Source organism: Pseudopodoces humilis, chromosome 14, assembly GCF_049639895.1.
Source record: "Pseudopodoces humilis isolate 2021_Gansu_Grassland_sample_001 chromosome 14, ASM4963989v1, whole genome shotgun sequence".
In the NCBI taxonomy this organism is placed as follows: Eukaryota; Metazoa; Chordata; class Aves; order Passeriformes; family Paridae; genus Pseudopodoces; species Pseudopodoces humilis.
Genome location: NC_142213.1, coordinates 3,747,555 through 3,770,084, shown reverse-complemented (window position 1 = coordinate 3,770,084; position 22,530 = coordinate 3,747,555). Strand labels below are relative to the sequence as shown.

Below are 22,530 nucleotides of genomic sequence, written 5' to 3'. Positions count from 1 at the left end.
GAAAAATAGCCCTGTGTAATTCTCCTTCCCTGGAGGCCTGTTTCTATAATAGATTTCCACTCACCCACCTGCCTTCTGTGCATAGCAGGGGATGTGCTTTGTATGATTTGAAGCGATAATTAGAAATGATGGTGGGTGGCCACGGGAGGGACTGCGGATCCAAAGCAATAACTGTGTCTCCACAGAGTGACACATCACCTCCTTATCAGATACTTTAAAAATACAGTCCCTTGGAATTAAACCTGGGAGTTCCTAATCAAAGGCCTTAGGAGTAAAACTGTAGAGCGTGTGGAAAAATAAATTCGAGTCATGACCGATAGCAAATGGTGGCATCAAAAGTGCATCTTCCAAAAGAGCATTAATACTGCTGGGAGAATAGAAATTATCTTTAGAGAGTGCTCAGGTTTTTTTGTTAGTTTGTGTGTTTTAATTATCTTTGTTTTCTGGTTTCTTCCACAAAATGCATTTTAGAAAGGGTTCATTGTCATTACCACACGAATATTTGAAGGGCTCCAATTTCAGCCGAAGCTGTAGTCTGGGGAATGTGCAGCTTTTTATTTGGTGATGCAGCTATTCCTTAATATCCCATGGAGAAAATTCCTTCACCGTGTAATTTGCAAAGCCTCCTGAGATGTAATGCAGGCAGAGTGAGGCTTTGTGAGGCAGCAGAACAGTGCAGAGCTTGCTTAGCTCTCTTTGGGTGAACGTGGGACACCTCTCTGCCTTTAATACTGCGGAATATTAGTCCAAGGTGGAACAAATGTGATTCGGATGGCACCTGTTTGAACACTGCCTTGGCTGCAATTTAATTTTCCTTCCCAAATTAGCATGTTTCATTACTGTCCTTTTCCCAGTGATAAACAAGATAATTCATTTTGGGTCTTCCTGCACGGCAGAAACATAAAAATTTGTCAACTGTAAATTGCTGTAAGTGTCATTAAAATTCTCCCTAACCAACCTAATACGTTCCAGGGATTTTTTTCAAGACACTTGCAGCTATTTTTAAACCACCTGCTGTGTCTATACATATTCAGACTGTAATGGGGAGGCACTGCTGAGCAATTCAATAGGAAATCATTTAAATGGAGAGGGACATAAGAGTAAGTGATAGGAAGTTCAGGAAGTTAATGCACTAGTTTGAAGTCTTTGTTCCCCCTGTGATCTCCCCCCACACACTTTTCTGCATGGCAGCCCTCAGATTTGGATTATTTTCCACTAAAATAATTTATTTGCGATTGCTTTCAGTCTCACAGAATTGTGTAAGTTAGGAAGCCAGTTCCTCCTAGCACCAGGGAGAGGTTTATGGTTTGTCCTCAGAGAGGTGTTGGGGATGATGTGCAGAGCAGCTGCTTGTAAGCACAGAAACAGAGCAGTTAAACTGCACACAGGGATGCCAGGGTTTGTGCTTTTGGTGACTGGGACAACTCTGCTAGATTTGCACAATTGCTCAAACCCCTCTGATTTATCTTTTAATTTTTTTGTCTTCTATCATCTTTTTGCCACTTTAAGAGACCCCTTCTTTGCATTTAATTATAAACTCCACTCTTTAAAGAGAACTCCTACAAAACAAAGAATTAGGTTTTATTAACTTCTTACTATTAGGAAGAGAAACAAGAAAGAGAGAAAAGATGCCTTTTGCTTAAGCCATTCTTCTCTTCCTGGAGGTATTATAATTTCTCACAAGTTCTGGATACCCTGGGCATTCAGTCAGTCTCATCCTTGCAGCAACAAATGTTTCCCTTCATATTTCACATTCAAGGGATTTACACACACAACCATTTAAAAGCAAAGGGATAATAAATACTAATCCAGAACAGAAGCTAATCTGACCACAGTAGATGACTATCTGCTGGTAGAGTGGGAAAATATCAACTTATAAAAAATATCTTCATTTTTCCACTCATTTTCCTTTTCTGGATAATTTTTTTTTTATATTGCAGTAGATTACTTTTACTTTTATTCTAAATCCATGATGTGACTGCCAGTCCCTGACAGGAGAGAGTGCCCAGAGCAGCTGTAGCTGGTGACCACCGAGCCAGCAGGGCTGGCAAGTGGCACCTCCTGATGGAGTCACAGGTATCAGCAGGGGCAGAGTGGCACTTGTGTTGGATGAATGATGGCAAGTAGAAACCTGAAGTTTAGTAAGCCAGGACAGCCTGAGACAAATCTGGGAGCTGAACTCCTACCCTGTGGTTCTGTGGTTGTAGAAGGGTGTGGAGAAGGTTTTAAATGCTTTGATTTTGCTTGAGTACATTTTTGTCCATTTAAAAACAATGTGTTCAGCTACCTGTTGTAAAGCCTCATGACTCAAATATATTTAGAAAGACAAGACAGAGAATATTTTTTTTTTAAAAAAGAGTAGCATTTCTGTGGGTTGATGGCTACATTCTGGACAAAAAGCCAGCTGAAGAGGGGCAGGGAGCAGTGGAGACTGAGCTGCAGCATCATTCAGGAGGTCGCTGCTGGGACTGGAGCCAGTGCAGCTGCCTCAGCACGTGGTGAGATGGCATTAATCAGCTGTGCTGGCAGGCAGGGTGACGAGTCCCACAGGGCCCTGGACATGACAGGACACCAACCAAGATCCTCCCTCTGCTCCCTTTTCCTCTCAGGGGTCACTGGTGGTGCTGGGTTTGCTGCTGCTGGATGTGCCTTGGGGTGTGCTGGTGAATCAGTCACCAGTGGAGCTCAGAGCAGAAAAACACTTCTTTCCAAAAATAGCAACGGCAGAGACAGGAGCAATATCCAGCCAGGATCAATAATCAGGGTGAGGTTCTGCCTTGGAGGCTGCACAAGCCAAGGCAGTTCAGGGGCAGTTTGATGTTCAGTTCTTCTGCAAAGTGTTTGTAACGTAGCTGGAACATCAAAAATTCATCATTCTGGCTGCCTGTGCTGTGCTGTCAACCAAGATGTTTCCCTTGTGTGCAGATGTTACTGAAATTGAACTTATCCCTTTGCCCTTAATGATAAATATGGACTCATCTGATGAGTGCAGCTTCAGACTTGTGTTTGCAGGGTGAGGAGGGCATGGCTATATGTAACATTAAGGAATTCCTGACAGCATAGATCATAAAATATTTAATTTATTTCTCACTTAACTTAAATGAAACGACAGACCAAATGATCTAAATGAGGCAGGCTTTATATTTATTTAGTCTTAGCTCTAACTCCTAACAAGAGCTTTATCATATTTAAACAGTCTCACATCATTAGGTTAATAATAGACTGCAGTTTGTGCTGCTGGTGACTGGATTTTTCATTATCTTCAGTTTTGGTCTTTCGATGGACATTATTGTTTATTGTGCCCTTTTTAAAAGTGAATAAATTAAGAGAAATTAAATCAAAGGGATTTGTTATCAGGGGAGGCAGTGACAGATATTACTGAGCTTGGGTAGAAAGCAAGAAAATAGAAGAAGGGGATTGAAATGAGGTAGCAGGGTTTTGAAATTCAGACACACCAATCTGAAAGGGAATGACAGCTTTAAAACATAAAGAGTCTAAGTTTGATATTTTCACTTATATTTCAGTATATTTTGTGAACTTATTTAATCCTTAATGCTTGCCTTTTGTACAAATGTGGGGTTTTTTCCTCCCAAGAGGAAGGGAGGAAAAATTTCTTTATTGCCCAGAGAAGTTGTGGAAGTGTTTGAGGCCAGGATCTTGGAGCAGCCTGGTCTAGTGGAAGGTTCCTTGCCCACAGCAGAGAAGTTGGAAATTGATGATCTTTAGGATCCCTTCCAACCCAAACCATTCTGTGAAATCAGGGTGCCTGTTACTCATTTTTTACTGGTGGTTGACAGAATCAAGTAATAAGAACTTTAAAACCAGATGCAATCCAAAGCACTCAGCTCTGCACAAACTGGGGAACAGCATCTGGCCTGCCACAAAAGCCAGCACAGACAGACTTTTCCATCGGTTTCAGGCAGGAATTGTTCATGTATTGGGAACTGCCTGCTCACTTATTGCCAGTGCCAAGGTGTGAGATCACTGTTACTAACCCAGGCCAAGCAGCCCCTCATTGCACAAGGGCTCTGAAAGAGGAAGAAAAAACAAATCCAAAAAAGTTTCTCGTTGGCAGTGTCTGGCTCAGGGCAGGTGTGTGGGGTGAGCTGCAGGAGCAGCCCATGGGCAGGGCAGTCCCTGTCCCTGAGTTTGGTTTCTGTACCTTCCGTGTCAGTGGTGTAAAGCTGCACACACATATGGAGAGGTTTTCCACCTTGCCATCTGTGCCCACTGAGCCCTGCCTGGGCTGCAGCTCTGGGACACCAAGCACAAAGTTCAGCAGCAGCTGAGGAGCTGCCCGTGGCTGAGAGGGATTTCAGATGGGTGTTTGAGCTGGGTGCTCACTGCAGTAAATACATGACATTTCTTTAAAAAGCTCTTTTCCTCCTCATCCTGCTATTCCCAAACAGAAATCTGTCCCTGCCTCGGTTTGTTCCCTGCACAGGGAGGGGCAAAGGGCTGAAGGTCTTTGCTAAATAAAAAGCTGGTTTTTTATTAGGAGTCAGACACTGCTTCAAGATGCACAGATTTGCAATTTAAAGTTTTGTCCTGGGAGTGAGGATTCTAGAATCATTTGCTGACACAAATTTGCTCTGTGACCTGGGGAAATATTTAAATACTTTGTGCTTCATTTTTCTCCTGCTGCTACATAAATTTTTCAGTGTTGTGTCTTGTACCATCTGATTTGTGTTTTCTGTTTAATCAAGTAATATAAAATTTTAGCCTTTTAGCTGTACAATGCAAGTGAATGACTTTGCAATTGATACATCAGATACTGGCCAGAATTATTTTGATTTTTTTTAAAATTAATTTCCATCTTGTCATGACTTGCCTGTTGTTTTATAAAAAATTGAAGCAGCTGGAAAATACTAATTTGTATTCTGGGTGTGACTTCTTGCTGGAATTAGTGACATGCAGTTGTCTTGATGCAGGTGAAGCAAAGTTTGCGGTGTCAAGTCCAATTCTGCTTCTGTTTAAGATGAAAATAAATCACCCTCTGAGCTCTGCTGTGCACGTTGGGGTCCATCCCCGGTGCTGTTACAGCTTGTTTAAATTTCTAATGAAGACACAGGATAATGTATGCTCATATTATGGCTTCATTATACAATGTAAAATGTCTGCAGGAAAACACATCCCTAGTCAATCATCACTTGGAGAAGTTTTCTCTTCTCCTGACTAACACTCCATCACTTTGATACCTTCCAGACAGGTTTTGCATTCACCTCATGTCCTCAGAGTCTACAAAACAGCACAGAAAAATAAGCCAGTGCCCAATACCATTACAGTGGATGCTGTGAGAGCCCATATGGTGTTAGTTTCTCAAAAATAAATCACACTGAGAACTGTTGGATGCATACAGGGACCTTTTCCAGTCCTTCTTGGAGGAAATGCTGCACAAAAATTATTTTAGAAGAGCAGCAATGCATTGCTTTATAAGAATTGTTTAAAAAAAAATAAAATTAACCTGAGATGGATTAATATTCACAGCATTAATAAAAATTAGATTTTAATTACTGTTTAGTAAACTACATATTATAATTTATTAGCTAATTTAAAATCAAGATTGCAGCACTTAAAGCAAGTTTCTAGACCAAGAAATTATATCTTCTGCATAGTCAGCACAGTCATGCTAATGCTTTAATTCATGTGTTAGATAAACCCTGCTGACATCTCCTTTGCACTTCTTGCATGCATTATATAGACAATTTTCTAATAAACACATTTTTCATTTTTTTTTTTTTTGTAAAAGAGTCCTTACCTGCAGCTCTACAAAAACAAGTGTAAGTTCAATACCTCAACAGGCTTGGATTTCATCAGTTCTTCCCCCAGGCACACCGGGGTGATCCAGACAGCTGGGAGGCAAAACTGTTTCTAAAACTGTCAGTTCTTTCCCTAAGTGAAAGCAAGGTATCTTTTTCCATGGCAAATAAAACAATATTCTCCTTAAAATAACAAATCCATTCCCTAGAAATTGTTTTCCATCTCTTGTGGCCCGATGTACATAAGGACATTGGTTATTCCTACAGTCCATGGGTTCCCTCTCTTCACTTATAGCTTTATCTACAGGAATCTATATTTACATATTGTAATTATTTAATTCTCAGTGTTTGGTGTTTCCTTTTAGCTTTGCAAAACCCCCCAAAATAATTAGCAAGCAGGAGAATAAAAGGACACAGGTGAGACAAGCGGTTTGTTGTCGTGTCACCTTTGAACTTCAGTGCTAAGAATTTTCACTATTATAAACCTCAACAGGATTTTTCAAAGAGATCCTTTGTTGTTAAACCCCTTGCTAAAATAGATTAAAAAGAAACTGCTGGGAAAATAAAACAAAATAAGAACAAAAAGCAGCTTTCTCAAGATGAGAAGGTGATTTCCCAGCTGGACAGGAACAGCTCTGTTTTCTGGTGTTGTGTTCTTACAGGGTCATTTGAAAAGTCAGTGGTTTGTTCCATGGCATTAGAACAAAAGATGACTAAACTAAAACAAGAGAAGTATTCTATATGATATCAAATCTATCTGCATTTCAGAACCTGTCAAAGTGAAAAATGAAACCACAAGCTTGGCCTTTAAAAATATTAATTCACTTAAGAGATGAAATGTAGAAGTGCTGGGAAAGAAGTCACCTTATCTTCAGGAAGAAGCAAGCAAGATGAAATCCCTATCGCTCTTCCTGGATCTCAGATGGCTCCTTCATGCCACCCTTAAATCTAAAAAAGGATTTAATCATCAGTTCTTGCCACCATAAATCCCTGAAGCGTTTTTGCTCTGTTATTAATGAGACAGTCATCAAATGCACTAACCAGGGCTTAAGGAATTCCAGTTTCAGGGGAGTAATTTACCACTTTTACTGAGTGATGTGGATTTAGTTCAGTGTTGACCTAGAGCAGCATTTTGGGATTACAGCCACAGCTTATTGACAGCAGAAAGCACTGGTCATTAGGATGTCAGAAAAGGTAATTAGCGAATATTCAGTTAATAAATTGTCAATATCCAGTGATATCTGATGTACACTTTTCACAGGCATTCATTTAAAGCCTATATTTAGCTTCTCAGCTAAGCATAATTTAAAGCTTTTAGGGATCATTCTGACTGATTGATGTTATTGATTCCACACAGCAAACTATAATCAACTGGTAAATCTCTGATCTTTAGTCACAATAAAATAATATAAATGAATATTTCCATGCCATTTGAGATGATATTTTGATATTGGTTTTGTCAAAATATTTTGCAGAAGTTTCTCAAAAATTATCTGCCATAATCTATAACTGATGAAGAAATTATAGGTAAATTTTCACTCCAGTAGGCCTCAGCCAAAACCTTTGTTCCATTAAAATCTTTTTCTGTGATTACTCTTTAGTCAGTCTGTTTTGGATTTTCTAATTATTTAGACCTTCAAATTTGACAACACAAATAATTTTTTCTTGAGCTACCGAATATGGGTTTCTTTTTTTTATTCTTTGCAGTTATTTGATGGCTTTGTTGTTGTTTTTTGTAATCTCACCTCCCATATGCCCCCAGTTCCTGTTCTTAGGCTGCCACCTAGTAATAGAAGAGAACAAAAACCTGTTGGAGAGACAGGGTAAGCCCAGAGCAGAGAGCTCTTACAGCAGAACCGCTGCAAACCAAGAGGAATAGAGCTGTTAGTTTGTCTTTCACTTTCATAAATAAACCTGCCATTTTTTTCTGAGGTTTAATTTTCCTTACAGCTTGTTTTAATACTTCAGCCAAGTGGAAGTTCAATACAAGGGAGCATTATAATGAATATTTCCCATTGTTTTATTTCCAAGCACCATAACCAATGAGGCAAATAATCCACGGCCATTAAGCTTTCTATATAAAGAATTGGAAGGTACACAGAGCTTACAATAGCATGAATAACAGAGGTCTTTCCTCAGGCCTTCAAAGCTTGACACTCACAGAGTATTTTCTAGGTGTGTGTGATGATCTCTTTATTATCACAATATTTTTATTGCCTCTGCAGGGAATATGTGGTGGTTTTACATTTACATAGCTCTGTGTCGCTTGGCCGTCGAGAAATCCAGGGCATGTGGCTTATAAATTTTGATTTTATTTTCCTTATTGTTTTCCCAAGTGAAGCTCAGGTGCTGTCCTCCTGATAAAAACTGCATCTGAGCAGTAAAGCCTCAAACTCTGTGCGAGCATCAGAGAGCCCTGCTGCACCAAACACCAACTAGCAATTACATGGTAGAAACAAACTTCTAGAGGCTCAGAGGGCTTAAAGTTAGTCTCAGGAACATAAGCATGTGAATGCTGTTTCCTCAGAAGCCCTAATAAGGGCAAAGATAAACCTAAACCAAACTAGAAATGCAAATATCTTATTATGAAGCTTATTGCCTTTAAAATTGTCAGGCAAATGCTCCAATTAGAGTCCCTCAGTGACAAGCAGTCAGCAGCTGACCTCACCCGAAACCCTGACACCCTGCTGCCTCCCGAGGTAATTAAACTCTTGATTTTACTGAAACACTCAGTGAAGATGAAAATATTCAAACAAGAAAACTGCTGAAACACAGAGGCCAGGCCAGCAGACACAAGGAGGACACGTGCTGTTTTCCTGTGGGGTTGGATGTGTGGGGAACGCGACCTTGCAGGCTGCAGGTTTTGAGCCAGCCAGGCAAGGTGGGGACTGAGAGAGGAGCACGAGGGACTGGTGCATCAGCCATCAAGGGAATTGTGCAGGTCTTTAGAAAAACAGGAAGGGAATCTCAATCTTTTCATTCATAACTAAAAGGGAGGAAGGGCTTAGAGCTCCAGATTAAGAACTGGAACGCTCTCAATCTGTAGATGTAGAGATTTTCAGCATGACCTCGTGCAGTGCCATTTATCACAGTATCAATTAACCTGCCCGTGGGCTGATGCTGCAGCCAGTTAATGGGTGTTTGTGCATCAGGATCTGCATGTGAGGACACATTTCATAACTTCTGGGTGTCCTGCTGCACACAGAGCTGATGGCTTGTACAGCACGAGTAACACTGTCAGATTTAAATAGTGTGTCCTTCGATAGCTGGATCCTCGCTGTCCTGCAAGGCTTGGGGAAAGATGTCCTGCTTAAAAAGGCACTTGTGAGGATGAAATCTTGGGGTTTTTAAAGTTTCTTAACCTAAACTGTTATTTATTAACATGTTCATTGACGTTAATTCATACACCTGCTGACTTGGGAGATACTGCAGTACCCTTCACTCTAAGTGTGGATTTCTGTGCAGCTTTTCTCCCATTCCTTTTCCACCTGTAACCAGATCTTATTTTATAATCAAATTGCATTTCCTGGTGACTTGTCTGTGTGGGGAAAGGAGTGAATAGAAGAGCAGCATATGAATTCTCAAGTCACCAGATACCAACAGCACGTACAAAGCGGGCACTGCTGGATTTATCCTCCAGGTGGAACTGAAGCCCTCCTGGCCCAGTCCCCACTGCACATTCCAATAGGTCCTTTTGAAGACAGAATTATGTTCAGAAATGCCTTTATTATTAGCCAGTTGTTTGGGGGGTTGATGGAAAAAGTTCCAGCAGTTCCATGCTAGTCAAAGATCCCATAATATTTCCTTAGATCCCTGCAGGGTGAGGTTCTGGATGCTGTCAGGAACAAGTATGCTGACCTTTGGTAAACAGAGCATCTGTAAATAAACTTTAAAGGCAGGATGTGATGCTTTTTTAATGTAGGGCTGGTTTTGGAGACATTATATTTTGCCCAATAGAAGGATCAATCATCTGGTCTCAATATTCATGGAGGAATGTCTCAAATGTATAAAATTCTGGTTAAAAGATTTGGGTTCTGTGCAGTCATGTCTCAAAAATAGTGATTAACTTCAATATAACCCTTCAATCTGCCAGGAATAATCAAAAAATGCTTCATAATTTGCCACTGTTTGTAGGCACTTTAAAAGCTGCATATTTTCCTCTCCTGGTGCTGTGACATTTTCCTTTCAAGTGCTCCTTTCCTAAGTGTGCTGTAAGGGAAAATTTCCATAATGGCCCAAATAAGGTGTTGGTTGTCTCTGTGTAAGGAGGGTTCAGTGGGATACTTGAGATGATGAATGATCTGAATGACCTCTCAAATGGGTGTTGTTTGATGCTGTTCTTCACCACCTGGAACTGGAATCACTTGGTGGGAAAAAAATGTGTCTGATAAATACCATGGATATTATAAATCCATTTTACCTACCCTGGCTTAGAACCGAGTCAAAATATCAGGTCCAAGGAAATCAGTGGTGTCCAAACTCACCATATTTTGACACTCTCTTTTAGGTCCTCCTTCACAAGAAAAAACCCACATTTTTAGGCAAATAATGGTTTTTTTTAACCAAGGGTAGATACAGAGAAGGCAAAGCTTGGGGAGAGGGAGAACACTGGGAGACAACTGAATTCTTCCTTGGTTATCTGTTGCCAGCCTTTGGGTACCAGAGAAGAAACCTAGGTGCTGATTTATTTTTATTGTGCTTTACTTTCAGTTGTGTACCACAGTCCTGCTCTAAAACATTGTCTGTCTAATAATATCCATTTTATTTCACATTTTTCACCAGCAATTGCATTCTTGCTTTGATGAAGAGCATCTTACCAGGCTTAAGATGCTGAACATTTGACAAAGGCAGTAATTTTAGAAGCATCTTCTCCATCTGTTTATTAAGCTAATAGTCTCACTTGTAGCCTCCCTTCCAATTTGTTGTAGTGTTAACTCAGCGTTTCCTGCCTCTGGAAATCTGTTTAACTTGAAGTGACTTTTAAGATAGGCTTTTAAGAAAATTCAATTTTCCAGTTTTGTGAAATTGAAATTTCTTTCTTCCTTTCCTTTCTCTCTCAATAAAGTTTATGCAAATAATATTAAAATTTATAATGAGACTAATATTTGTTAATCTCAGTTCAAACAGTGGATTTGTATTAAAACATAGTTTCAAACACTTCTGTTGAGAGTGAGGAAGTGTATTGCTTTTAATTCTTTCATTACCGTGCTGCTCTTGTTAAGCTTGAACTGTCATTATGATTACACATCATAATTTTTAGTATTCAATATTAATTATATTTAAATCCCATTAGATCTGTGGTTGCTGGGCCTGCTTTGATTCCCATTCTGCAGAAGTGTTTTGGAGTAATTCCAGCACATGAACCTGATCCTGGAGCTCAGTGTTAGTTTCAGCAAGAGATTAGTGCACATAAATTAATTATGTGAATAAAAGTTTCTTGGGCTCAGTAAAGGTTCCAGAATGTCAGACGATCTGTGGCCTGCAGAAATGTCAGGAATTAGATCTTGAGCTGGTTGAGGTCAGTATCAAATGTCCTGTTGGACCAACAGGTGTTGGAGAATGCCCTGAAATACAAATTTGATGTTTCACAGTGCACATTCCAGACACAGGAAATGCCAGCCTGCAAAGAATGGCAAAGGTGCCTGAGTCATTGATTTGGTTTAATTGCAGATCCTTAGGAGCTGTCAGCAATACAAAATTGCATTTGTCTACGTGTGTCTAAGAGGGGCTGGATTTTGACCCGGTTTCTTTCATACTTCTCAAAGCTCTTGCCTGTGGCCCAGCTTGCTTATCACAATAAGATGAGATGTGGCCATGGGAGCCACACTGGGAATTCAGGGATGTGTGGATCCCTTCAGGAGCGAGCAGGGACTGCACATCTCTCTCCAGAGCAGCTGGGAGTGGGTTTGGCAGAGCAGAGGCTCCCAAACTGTGATTTGTGTCTCACCTCCCATATGACAGGGAGTTGAGGAGCATTCCGTGTCCCTAGGAAGCACAGCCTGGACAAGCAGCGAAATCCAAATCCTTCACCTTCAGAGCAGGGAAGGAGGGGAGCACAGGGCTGGGATTCTGAAAGCTGCCCCGGAGGCACAGGGCTCCCAGGGCTGGGCTGGGTGTGGAAATGCTGCTCAGATCCACAGCTCAGCTCTTCCTGCCTTTGAAAAGCTCTTTTAATAACGTTGTGGATGTCTCTCCCCAGTTCTTCAAAGGCTCAGGTCTCCTTTCCTCCCACTTCTCCTCCCGCTACCAGTGCCTCCCATACCGTTCTCCCCATTGTTGGCTTTACTGCTTTTAGTCTACAAGAACTGCCTGGGAACGGGATTTGGAGTTTGCAGAACTCTTTCTGAGCTCTCTCCATTGTAGTTCCCTGACCTCTGCTCACCCCCACGTCCTCTTGTGTCCCACCTCCTGCACTCACCTCCCTCTGGCTCATGGTGCTACATGTTCTTCACTTAATTGCGGTTTGTACTCCTTTAATACAAATCCAGTGGATTTCTCTCAGTCATTAACTCTTATCTTCATTTCTTTCTTTATTCTGCACATTAGCAAGAATTTGTTTTTCTTTCCAGTGTGCCTTGGGAGTTGTATATAAGCTTTATATAAAACTACTTTTTAGAGCACCAGGCCTCCAGAAATTTCTGACGTTGAGTAGCGTGAGCACAGCAGGGAAGCTGACTTTATACTGCAGTATTATTTATTTGAGCAACCTGTCCTATATTTTCTGTCATGTAAATTATTGTTTCACTAAAGCAACTGTACTGCAGTGCAAAATCTGCATGAGGCAGTGACAGGCTAAGTCTGAATGTGAGAATAACCTACAAATGTTGGTTGGGTTGCAAGAAGACAAAGCCTGACTTAAGGACAATGGTGGGCAGCTGTTTGGTTGTCAGATGCTCTTAGAAAATAAGAGTAGGGTTCTGAAAGTCTAGCAAAAAGAGAACTTTTTAACTGAAGCAGAAAATGCAGGACTTCCAAAAAAGGCATTTAATTATTTTTTTATCATGAAGGAAAGTGATAAAAAGATAAGTAGGAGTAAGAAAGAAAAGAATTAAATTGACTGGAGAAATTTTAAATGTAAAATTCCATTGTTACATCTTTCATCAGAACATAAATCCTATGGAGGGGTTGATTTTTCACCCCATAGTGCGATAAGCTTTTTGGTAAAACAGAAATAGTGTAATTGAAATCCATTTTGCATCGTTTTCCCTTGCATGATTTAGAATTAGGCCAATTTATATTCTGCAGGTACAACCCAATGAGAGTGTAAATGCAGCCACCAGAATTGTTTTTATCCACGAGCAAAGCTGGTACCATTTACTGATTCATTACACTCTCAGCAGGGTCCTCTCTTTCAAAAGCTACCTGGAATTATTGCTGGCAATATAACACTAAACTCTAAAATAAGATTTGCATAAAAAATGAAAGTTCAAGGAAAAGAATGATAAAGGTGATCAAAAGTAACATTTGATGACTATTTTGATTAGAATACCACGTTGAAATGTGGTATTCAAACAGACACAGAGGCTTTTTTACCCCTCCAGCTCCAGCTGACAATGCAGCTATTTAACTAGACTATTATGTCCCTGATAATTTGCCTGAAATAATAGACAGTGCTTCCATTAATATTTAACAATATAAACATCAAGCAAAGGCTGTACATCTGGAATCACAGAATATGCTTTTTGCATTAGGGTACTAATTTTAGAAATAACCCCTGTCTGCCAGGGCCTGCTGATGTATGGTTGTCCTAACAAGTCGGTAATTGAGTTTTCTGGGCATTTTGACCACTGATACAAATTTGCAAAGCAGATTACACAGCAGAAAGGCAATTTTCATCCTGACCTTTATCACATTGCTTTCTGTTGGGGGAACTGGAATGTTTAGGGAGGAAAATATAATCTAAGTGGGCCTAATTTGTGGCAATGTCGTTTCTAGTGTTAACCCAGTAAGGTGCATTTTGATTCATTCGATAACACATCATCTAAAAATCTGGCATTAGGCAAATATCACAAAACTTATTATCTTTTATTGCCTAGGCAGAAAATATTGGGTTAGGTGATTATAAATCAGACCTCATGGAAAACTTTTCTCTTCAGCTGCTGTGCAAAGATCTTGTCCCAGCCAGGTTTGTTTTAGCAAACAAACAGCCTCTCTCAGCCTGAGTTCTGTTTTGAGTACAAACCCATGGAAACCTGCCAGTTTTTCATTCACAAACTGGGCACAGTAAAGCTTAATAAAAGTATAAATAAACATGGGAAGTCCATTTGAAGTCAGTGGAGCTGTGCTGATTTATTCTAGCCTGAGAATCTTTTCAGAGATGCTCCTGATTTCTCCTCTCTCAGAGTTCCAGCAGAACTCATCTGTGTCCTGATCCATTTTATCTCACCTTTACACCCTCCACACACTCCGGGAATTCTCTTGGCCCTGGGATTTTTATACAGAGATCTTTGAAAAGCTGTCTCTACTAAAAGCCACTTGAGGTTCCTGTGTAGGAGAAACTTGTCTCTCATGTTTTTGGATTTAAATAGACTCATTCCTACCTACAGCAGGGTCTAGGAATGATTCAATAATTTGCAACTAATAATTTATTAGAACAACTTTGCCCTCCTTTCTCCTCGCAAATTGTCTGCAAACAGACAATTGTACAACTCTAATATGTTAATAGCTGAAAATTATTTGACCATTTTTTTTAGCAAATACCTTTTGGCCTGTGGATTATTTGAATTGCAAATTGTGACTGTTAAAATGAAATATATAATTAACACTGCAAATAGAGCTGATTGGGTGTTGCAGGAGACCAGTTTTCATGGAAATATATTGGTTTGTCGAAATGAACATTTATTACAGCAACACAGTGATTTGGAAATAAAAAACTTTTTTGAAGTAAATATTTGTAATACAGAAGGGAATTCTTGAGTGCTCCTGACAGCTCACTTGAGATTTTGCTGGTGGAGACAACCAGATTGAAAGTCCTGTTGGAAAAGTTGAACTGCTTTTTACCTTCCCTCACCCAGCCAGGTGTCCTGACACAGACATTTATTTGTTCTGAGACACAGTTCTTTTTTGTGTGCTCTGTCCAAATTGTTACCTCGGTAAATATAATTAGACATAACTTGGCAGATTGTGTAGTTGTTGTAATATTTTTTTAGAAGTGTAATAATCAGGACTGGTGAGAATGGTGCCTCCTACACTTGTCAGTCAGGCTCTTAATGTCTCCAACCATATATTCTGATTTGAATGGAAAAACCCTTGGAAATTCTTTTGCTTTCTAACATTATTGAGGTGTTCAGTATGAAGCTTTGGAAAATGTTAAGCATCAGGAAAATGATGTAACCGAGTCCATCCTTGGGGTTTTTTGGGGTACAGTTCATTAAGATGGATGACATAGAGTGTTTTCTGTCCAGCACCAAAAACTGGAGTATAAACAGTGGTAGGTTTAGAGTCTGTAAGGAGTAGGAGTAGTGCCAGGGGCCATTTCAAGCACCAGAATACTCAGTGCTGCATGTGCAGGGAGGGTGGGAGGCTCTGGGAACGGGGAATTGTGACACAGCACATGGGAAGCTGCACCCTAATTTCCATGGTTCCTCTCCCAAAAGAATCCTGTGGTTGCAGGAAGGGCAGGGTTGCTCCAGCAGGCTGGATTGTCAGGAATTGTGAGCTCTGGAATTGCCATGGATTGTGAGCTCTGGAATTGCCATGGGTTGTGAGCTCCGGAATTGCCGTGGGTTGTGAGCTCTGGAATTGCCGTGGGTTGTGAGCTCTGGAATTGCCGTGGGTTGTGAGCTCTGGAATTGCCGTGGGTTGTGAGCTCTGGAATTGCCATGGGTTGTGAGCTCTGGAATTGCCATGGGTTGTGAGCTCTGGAACTGCCATGGATTGTGAGCTCTGGAATTGCCATGGATTGTGAGCTCTGGAATTGCCATGGGTTGTGAGTCCTGGAATTGCCGTGGGTTGTGAGCTCTGGAATTGCCATGGGTTGTGAGCCCAGAGGAGCTCTGTCCCAGCGAGGATGGCTGTGTGTGTTCCTTAGAGCCCCTGGAAGGGTCCCCACACAGGCAGGGACTGTTTGCACCCAGCAGGGTCTGTAATTGCTTACAGACCATAATGGAGTTGTTTTTTCTCCAATCAAGCCCATTCCTGGGGAGCAGACCCTCTCTCCAGCCACTGTCTGCCCCTGACAGCGGGTCTGGGTGAGAGCAGCTTTGGATTCGTATTCCTGGCACCTCTGAGTGTGGAATAATAAGGGTGATTCGGTGGTCTAAAATCAGCACAAGAAGTTACATAATAATTGATGCTTTCACACTGGAGTGAAAGATTTCTGCAGCACTGTTTAATTATGAGGAATAACTGATTTTTTTGCCTGAAAAAAAAAAAAAAAAAAAGAAATTACATACATTAGTCCAGGAGGAAAGCTGAAACATAGCTTGTATTTTAAAAAGAAAAGAGTGATTTCAGTATATTTATTTGACAGCAGGTATTTTCCTTGGAACATTGTGATTCTTATTCTCCAAAGCTATTAAAAATTATTATAGTATTTTATATTTCTAGCACAGCTGGCATGGAAAATAATCTTTTTCCCAAACCATGAGCATCTTGTGAATAGCTGTAGCAGATCAACATCCCTCTGCTATGAAGGGAAATATCTTTGCCTGGTAAAAACCAGTGTAGATACACCAACTTCACTGGTGTTGTGTCTTTTATGACAATTTTATTTACAATATTGAATATTTTCTCTCTTCTCTGGGCTTAATTTTAGTAGCAGCCTAACTAACAATAATGATTTAAGGGGAAATATCTCAGACTAAACCTGAGCTTCAGCCCTTGTTCTGTCTTAGAGATTGGTGTTTTCTACCTGAGGAGAAATTCTTGTAAATATCATCATCCATGTAAGGAAACTCCCTTAAGTGGTGTTAATATTTGTATTAATATTTATATTAATAGATATATAACAGCCACAATGCACATGTGTACAGCCTTCTACAAAGTGATGTTAATTCAATATCCAAATCCTAATTTGCACAGCAGTCAAAACTTATAATTTTACACAGACTGTTGAAAATATGACCATAAAGTTCCTGTATCTTCATGTAAAATGTAACAAACTCATCAATGTACACAAGCCCTGTGGTTAGGCCAGCATTATGGAGAATTAAATGTGTAAATTTATGTGTAATTCAAAATATATGTGTAAGTTATGACAAATTTAAGTCTTGATCCTATACATCCTATATATTAAATAGTCACAGATTTCATCATGATGAAAAACTAATAACTCTGGCCAGGAAACCAATTTGGTTCAAACACTTTGGAGCAACTTCTTTCCTTTTTTAATGGCTACTGCTGAAGGAGAAAATTTAGTCTTCCTTTTGCTTCCAGATATACCCATGGACTCCCTCGGGTAGTAAATAGATATTGATTTTCTTCATAACAGAAGTACATTATTACAGTGATTAAACTGTAGACATTCCTTTATGATATGAAAAAATTGGAAATTGGTGAGCTAAAGAGGATTTATATTACAAAATAGTTTGGGTTTTTCTATTCATCAAACTGTAATTCAAGCTCTAAATGCAAAGCCTCTGTGTATATCGCCCTTTTTAAGCAGCAGCAACTGGCATTTAAAATAAATGCTGATATTATAATTATCAAAGCATTATGTCTGTTAGAGCTGCTAATAATCACTTTGCTTCCTTTTTTTTTAATTTTACATTTGTCAAAATCCTGACAAGCTTACTCTGAGATAATGTTAGATTCAATGTTGATATTGTTACTCAACAAGAACATTGATTATGTCTTAATAGGACATATTCAGTATGCATTATATGCAATTATCATCTTAAATGAACACAAGCATTTATTTAGCACCAACTGAAATTATTTCAATCCAAAGGATTTTTTCTTTCTGGTTAGCATTATATTATAAAGTCATTAGTACCAAATATGATATGGCAGCACACTCCTGATACAATATTATGCATGAATACATAGTTTATAAGCACAATTATAAGTAGAAGAGTCAAAGCACTGTTGCATCATTACAGAAATATAAATATCCATGGAATAGTCAGAAAACTCTCTATTGATAATTATTATTGAAAGGATCTTTTAAACCCTTGTATGTGTTTTGAACGTTCTGTGAGTTGTTTCCTTCCCAAACACAGTTTATTTTGATTTCAGCAACTTTCTGCAAATTTGGGGATTTCTATTCTCCCCACTATATATATATTTTTTTTTGCACTAAATGAAGTCTTGGTGCTGTGGAACTGAGTGTGCCCTGTCCAAAATAAGCGACCCATGGGTGTCCTGCAGGGGGGCACTGGAGGAACCTTGGATTCCTCTTGGCTTCTGGGGAAAGTGGTTGCAGTCCTGCTGCTGACAGAGCCCTGGGTGCTGCTGTGGGGAATCACATCCCCAGGGGCCAGAAACCTCCCCTGTAACCACCCAAGCAGCTCCACTGGTTCCCACCCTACATTTGGAGCTGTGCTGCTCCGATGGTGCTGCCAATTCCAGCTGAATTTGGCTGCCTACAGCCCAGACCAAGGATGTGAAATACTGACAGCCAGGGCTCGCTCCTCTTCTCTCACTGATGGCTTTTTATTGTACCTGTGACACTGAAAGATTAAAGCCCAGCAGAAAGCCATTATCATGTGGGGTTTCATTCAGCATTTCCCCAAAGCTCTCCCTTGGTTCACTCTGCACTGCCCAGTTTATTTCCCTGTGCTGTGGTTAGCTGCTGCTGGCTTTGTCCCGGAGCTGAACTCTGGAAAAGTGCCTTTGCTGGCCTCTCCCTGCTCTGTGGTGCTGAGCCAGCTCTGCCAGGGCAGCAGGGGAGCGGGAGCTGATGGGATTGTGAACTCTGGTGGGGATGGCAGGGACCTGTGAAGGAAAGCAGGACACAGCTCACCTCCTTGGCAAACCACACAAGCTGGCTGTGTCACCCCTGCCGCGGCTGAATGACTAAAAGGAAAATTTATGGGGAAAGGAATGGTTCTCCTGCTGTAATTATACAAACCCTCTCAACAGTGCCACACTCCACAAAGTCACAGCTGATAAATAATAAGCCACACCAGCAACGACTTGATGTTCATTTATTAAAATAATCCATTATCCTCTGGAGCTGCAGATCCCACTTGTTGAGAGCTGGGGCTTATTTCTGTTGCCAGTATCTCACTATCCAAGTGGTATTGACTGGATTGCTTCTGCAAGGCTGTGCTTAGGTCATTTAGGAGCTGGCCAGGGTTTAGTGACTGGCAGTGACTTGGTGGGACATGTCTGAGTCTCTGTGGGGTCCCAAAATGATACAAATTTGGGTGTTGCATTTATTGCTCACCTGCAGCTGGGCAGGGATGGAGATGGGGAAGGAAGGATGCTCTCCTCCACTGCCTCCTTCCAGCACATGCTCCTCACAAGACAGGAGAAAAAGGAAGGAGAACACACTGGGGTCAAAGCTCTGAGCCCTGGGAAGAGGGAAATGCCAAGGAGGTGCCATGAGATCTTCCAGGGCAACCCATCTGCAGTGGCATCCCTGCGGAACGGGGCTGCTGGCAGCACAGGGAGCCCTGCTCCAGCTGCAGAAATCCAGTTTTTGGTAAATCACACTGCTCCAAACAATCCCTGCTCTGCCTGACTCTGCTGGGCTGGAAGCAGGAGAATTCTGAAAGCTCCTTTACAAGCGAGTGCAAAGAGAGCCTGTGATGGGAACAAGGCTCTGCTCGGGGTTTGCATCTGTTAGCTGCTGCTTCCTCTAACAAAGCAAATATTTGGTGACAGAACGAGTTGTAGGAAGTGCTGCATAGCAGGGAAGTGTAAAGTATTCATAATTATATCAAATACTACTCAAAATTCAATGTTTTTCACATTTTGTGCTAGCTTAAACATTGGACTCCAGTCACAGACATTTCTGCTGCAGTAGATGCAATTTCTAGCATAAATGAGCTTGCTTTCAATAGAAAATGGGACGGTTTTCAAAGGAAAAAAGGCCAATTTGTGAGTAAAAATGGGCTTCTTTCTGAGCAAAGAGGCTTATAAACATGAAGTGATAAATGGCTTTGCAAGTTTTCCATACAATAATAATGACTTTCTAATCAAAATAATGAAAAAGTTGCAGCTAGGGGAGGGGAGGGAAGTCTCATTCAGGTTTTAATGCAATTTAGAAAACAAATATATGAAAACTGTAAATTTAGTTTCCCTCCATGACGTGATTTTGTGTTGCAGACATGTCAGTAATACTTCTTTGCGTATATCTTTATGATGTTATAAATCAAATTCCTGTTCTTGGTTTTCTGCCTTCTGAGATGAAATTCATGGTATAATGTTGTAAGAATTCAGGAGATACATTTCTTAGGATCCCCTGTGTGGCAGTGGTGTTTGATTTCCTAGTTCATATGTTTTTAGAACAAAATTTATCTTCTGGCTTGACTTGTTGACTTTACATGCAAATATGTTTCATAATAGCTGATCTGATGAGCAACCAAGGTGGTTGCTAAAAATGCCTCAAAATCTACGTACTGAGGAGCTGGGATCTCCTTCTCACACATTCTCCAAAAAAAAAGAGATGGTGAGATGTGCCCAGGAAAATTTATATTGCAAAATTCACCATTTGGGAAAAGCTTCCAAATCCCTTGGCTGCAGAGCAGACTGGGAACCCAAGAGGTTCCTTTGCTGGGCTGTGTCCCTGCTGCCAATTCCCTGGGAGAGTGTTGGATAGAGGATATGGATGAGGGATGTCAAAGCTGGAAATCCTGGGCTCTGGCAGACACTGCTCCAAAAGGTTCCAGAAGCAGGGCCTTTGTTGCAGCTTTCCCCGTGGGATCCAGGTTTCTTTTCCAGAGGGGTTTGGATAAACATTCCTGGGCAGTGTGATGTCCTCACCATGCAGCCCTTCCCCAGCAGTGTCCTCTGGGCTGGTGGTGCTCACCTGGGCTTTGGGAGGGTGGTTCCATTCGAGGCAGCCACACAAAACTCATTTTGATGAAGTGAAATCCATCTCAGAATTCTAGGGGAGCAGGTTTTGATGCTGAGAGCAGCTCCCTGTGACAGTGTTGCCCACCCCTGTGCTTTCATCCCTGCTGGGAGAGGTGTGAATTCCAGAGGCTGGCACATTCCCATTCCAGAGCTGAAAACAAATAGGATTTTTTCCAGATTAAGGCTGTGTTTTATGAGAGGAAATGAAGTTGGATTTTACTGTGGGCCTGTGCTGCCTGGTTCTGCAGTAGGTGGGCAGCCAGGTAAGCACCCATGACATGGCAATCAGACATCAGCAACATAAATCATTAATATCACTTGACACCTTTGTTTTGGGCCATAACTAGAGATTTCTGCCCGTTTTGGAAACTGCTTTGTTGTTTCTCACAGTGAAGCAAACTTAGATTACCAGCCTAAATGCTAATACCCAGAATGAATGGGATTTAATAAAGTGAATTTATATGTAGATTGTGACATTAGTATTTAATTATGTACCCATCATAACACTGATGAAGCAAGCTGCTAAATATTGGTGCACTGAAAGTAGAGCTTACTCTTAAAGAGCAAGTATATTTTAATTTCTTACCTCTTTCTTAATCTTCCTAAATAACAGGATAAATTATGAGCTGTTTACCAATATTCACCTTCATGCTGGATTGCAAATGAGGTTTCCAGGGTAGCAGCTGATCTCATAGAAAGCTGTGCTTGTGTTTCAGTACAACTGTGATAACAGATCTATTTCTCTGTGTTTTATTAGGCCAAATAAAATTTTGTTGTTTTTTTGTTAAATTTATTATTTTAATATTAATTAAAAGTAGTATGTTATCTCTGTAATTTTTTTTTCTTTAACCTTTCCTTTTCTGTTGTTTGGGTTTTTTTTCAGACTATGGAAAGCCCGAAGTATGAGCTGGTTATAGAAGCCAAGGATATGGGTGGGATGGATGTGGGACTGACAGGCACAGCCACTGCCACCATTCTTATCGATGACAAAAATGACCACGCACCAGAATTCACCAAGAAGGAGGTAAGAGCTGGCCATCTGTTCTCTACAAAACACTGCAAATAATCATAATTAGCTTGTTTCTAAATATAAAGATGTTCTTTAAGGAAAGAAGACACGTACAGAATGTTTTTAGCTCGGTGTGACAGAGTTTCCTGGAGCTGCTCTTTTCTTTTTCACGTTAATAAACGTGTGTGCATCAGCTCCAAACTACAGTACAACCACAAGGTAAAAAAAAACCTTTTAATTTAGAGACTGGATACATTTAGAGCAGGATAAAACCTGTAAAATAAATCTGCTGGTGGTAACTTTCTCCTTTTGCTCCTGTGGGGGGAAATAACAAAACTAGCTTAAGGCTTTGGATGGTCAGGACTGTGGATGAAAACAGCATTTTATTCCTGTCTACAGCACTTCCCCTGTGAGCCAGCCAGAGTTTGGGGTTCTGTAATTAAAACTCCAGTCCTAAAAGCTTCAAACTTAACCTGCAGGTGGAATTTGCAAGGAAAGGTTTTTTCCCTGTAAATTGAATTCAGGTGAAGGGTGCTGAAATCCAGGAGAGGGAATTCCCTGCCTGAATCCACCAGATTTCCTGCCCTGCTCACATTGTTCTCTTCCATGAGCCTGATCTTTCAGTATCTGGACAGAATGAGAGAACTTTAAAAGTTTTACCTAAGAACAGCCAGGTTGGATCTTGATATAAAAGTTTCCTGGGGCTCTGCAAACTTTTAAGGAAAAATTCCCAAAATATCTGGGATATTTATAACCAGGGATCCTGGTTTTAAGATAATTGTGGAAGAAGAAAAGGGA

The 22,530-nt window shown here is 40.6% G+C and overlaps 1 protein-coding gene across 2 annotated transcripts in view; it reads left to right on the top strand.

Annotated features, from left to right (window-relative positions):
• CDH13 (cadherin 13) overlaps window positions 1-22,530 on the top strand; it is a 428,229-nt gene that overhangs the window by 326,503 nt on the left and 79,196 nt on the right. For both annotated transcript variants that reach the window (XM_014257138.2, XM_005528228.3), the window contains exon 8: window positions 21,607-21,747. In XM_014257138.2, coding sequence (XP_014112613.1) covers window positions 21,607-21,747 — 141 coding nt within the window. The remainder of the gene's footprint in view (window positions 1-21,606; window positions 21,748-22,530) is intronic.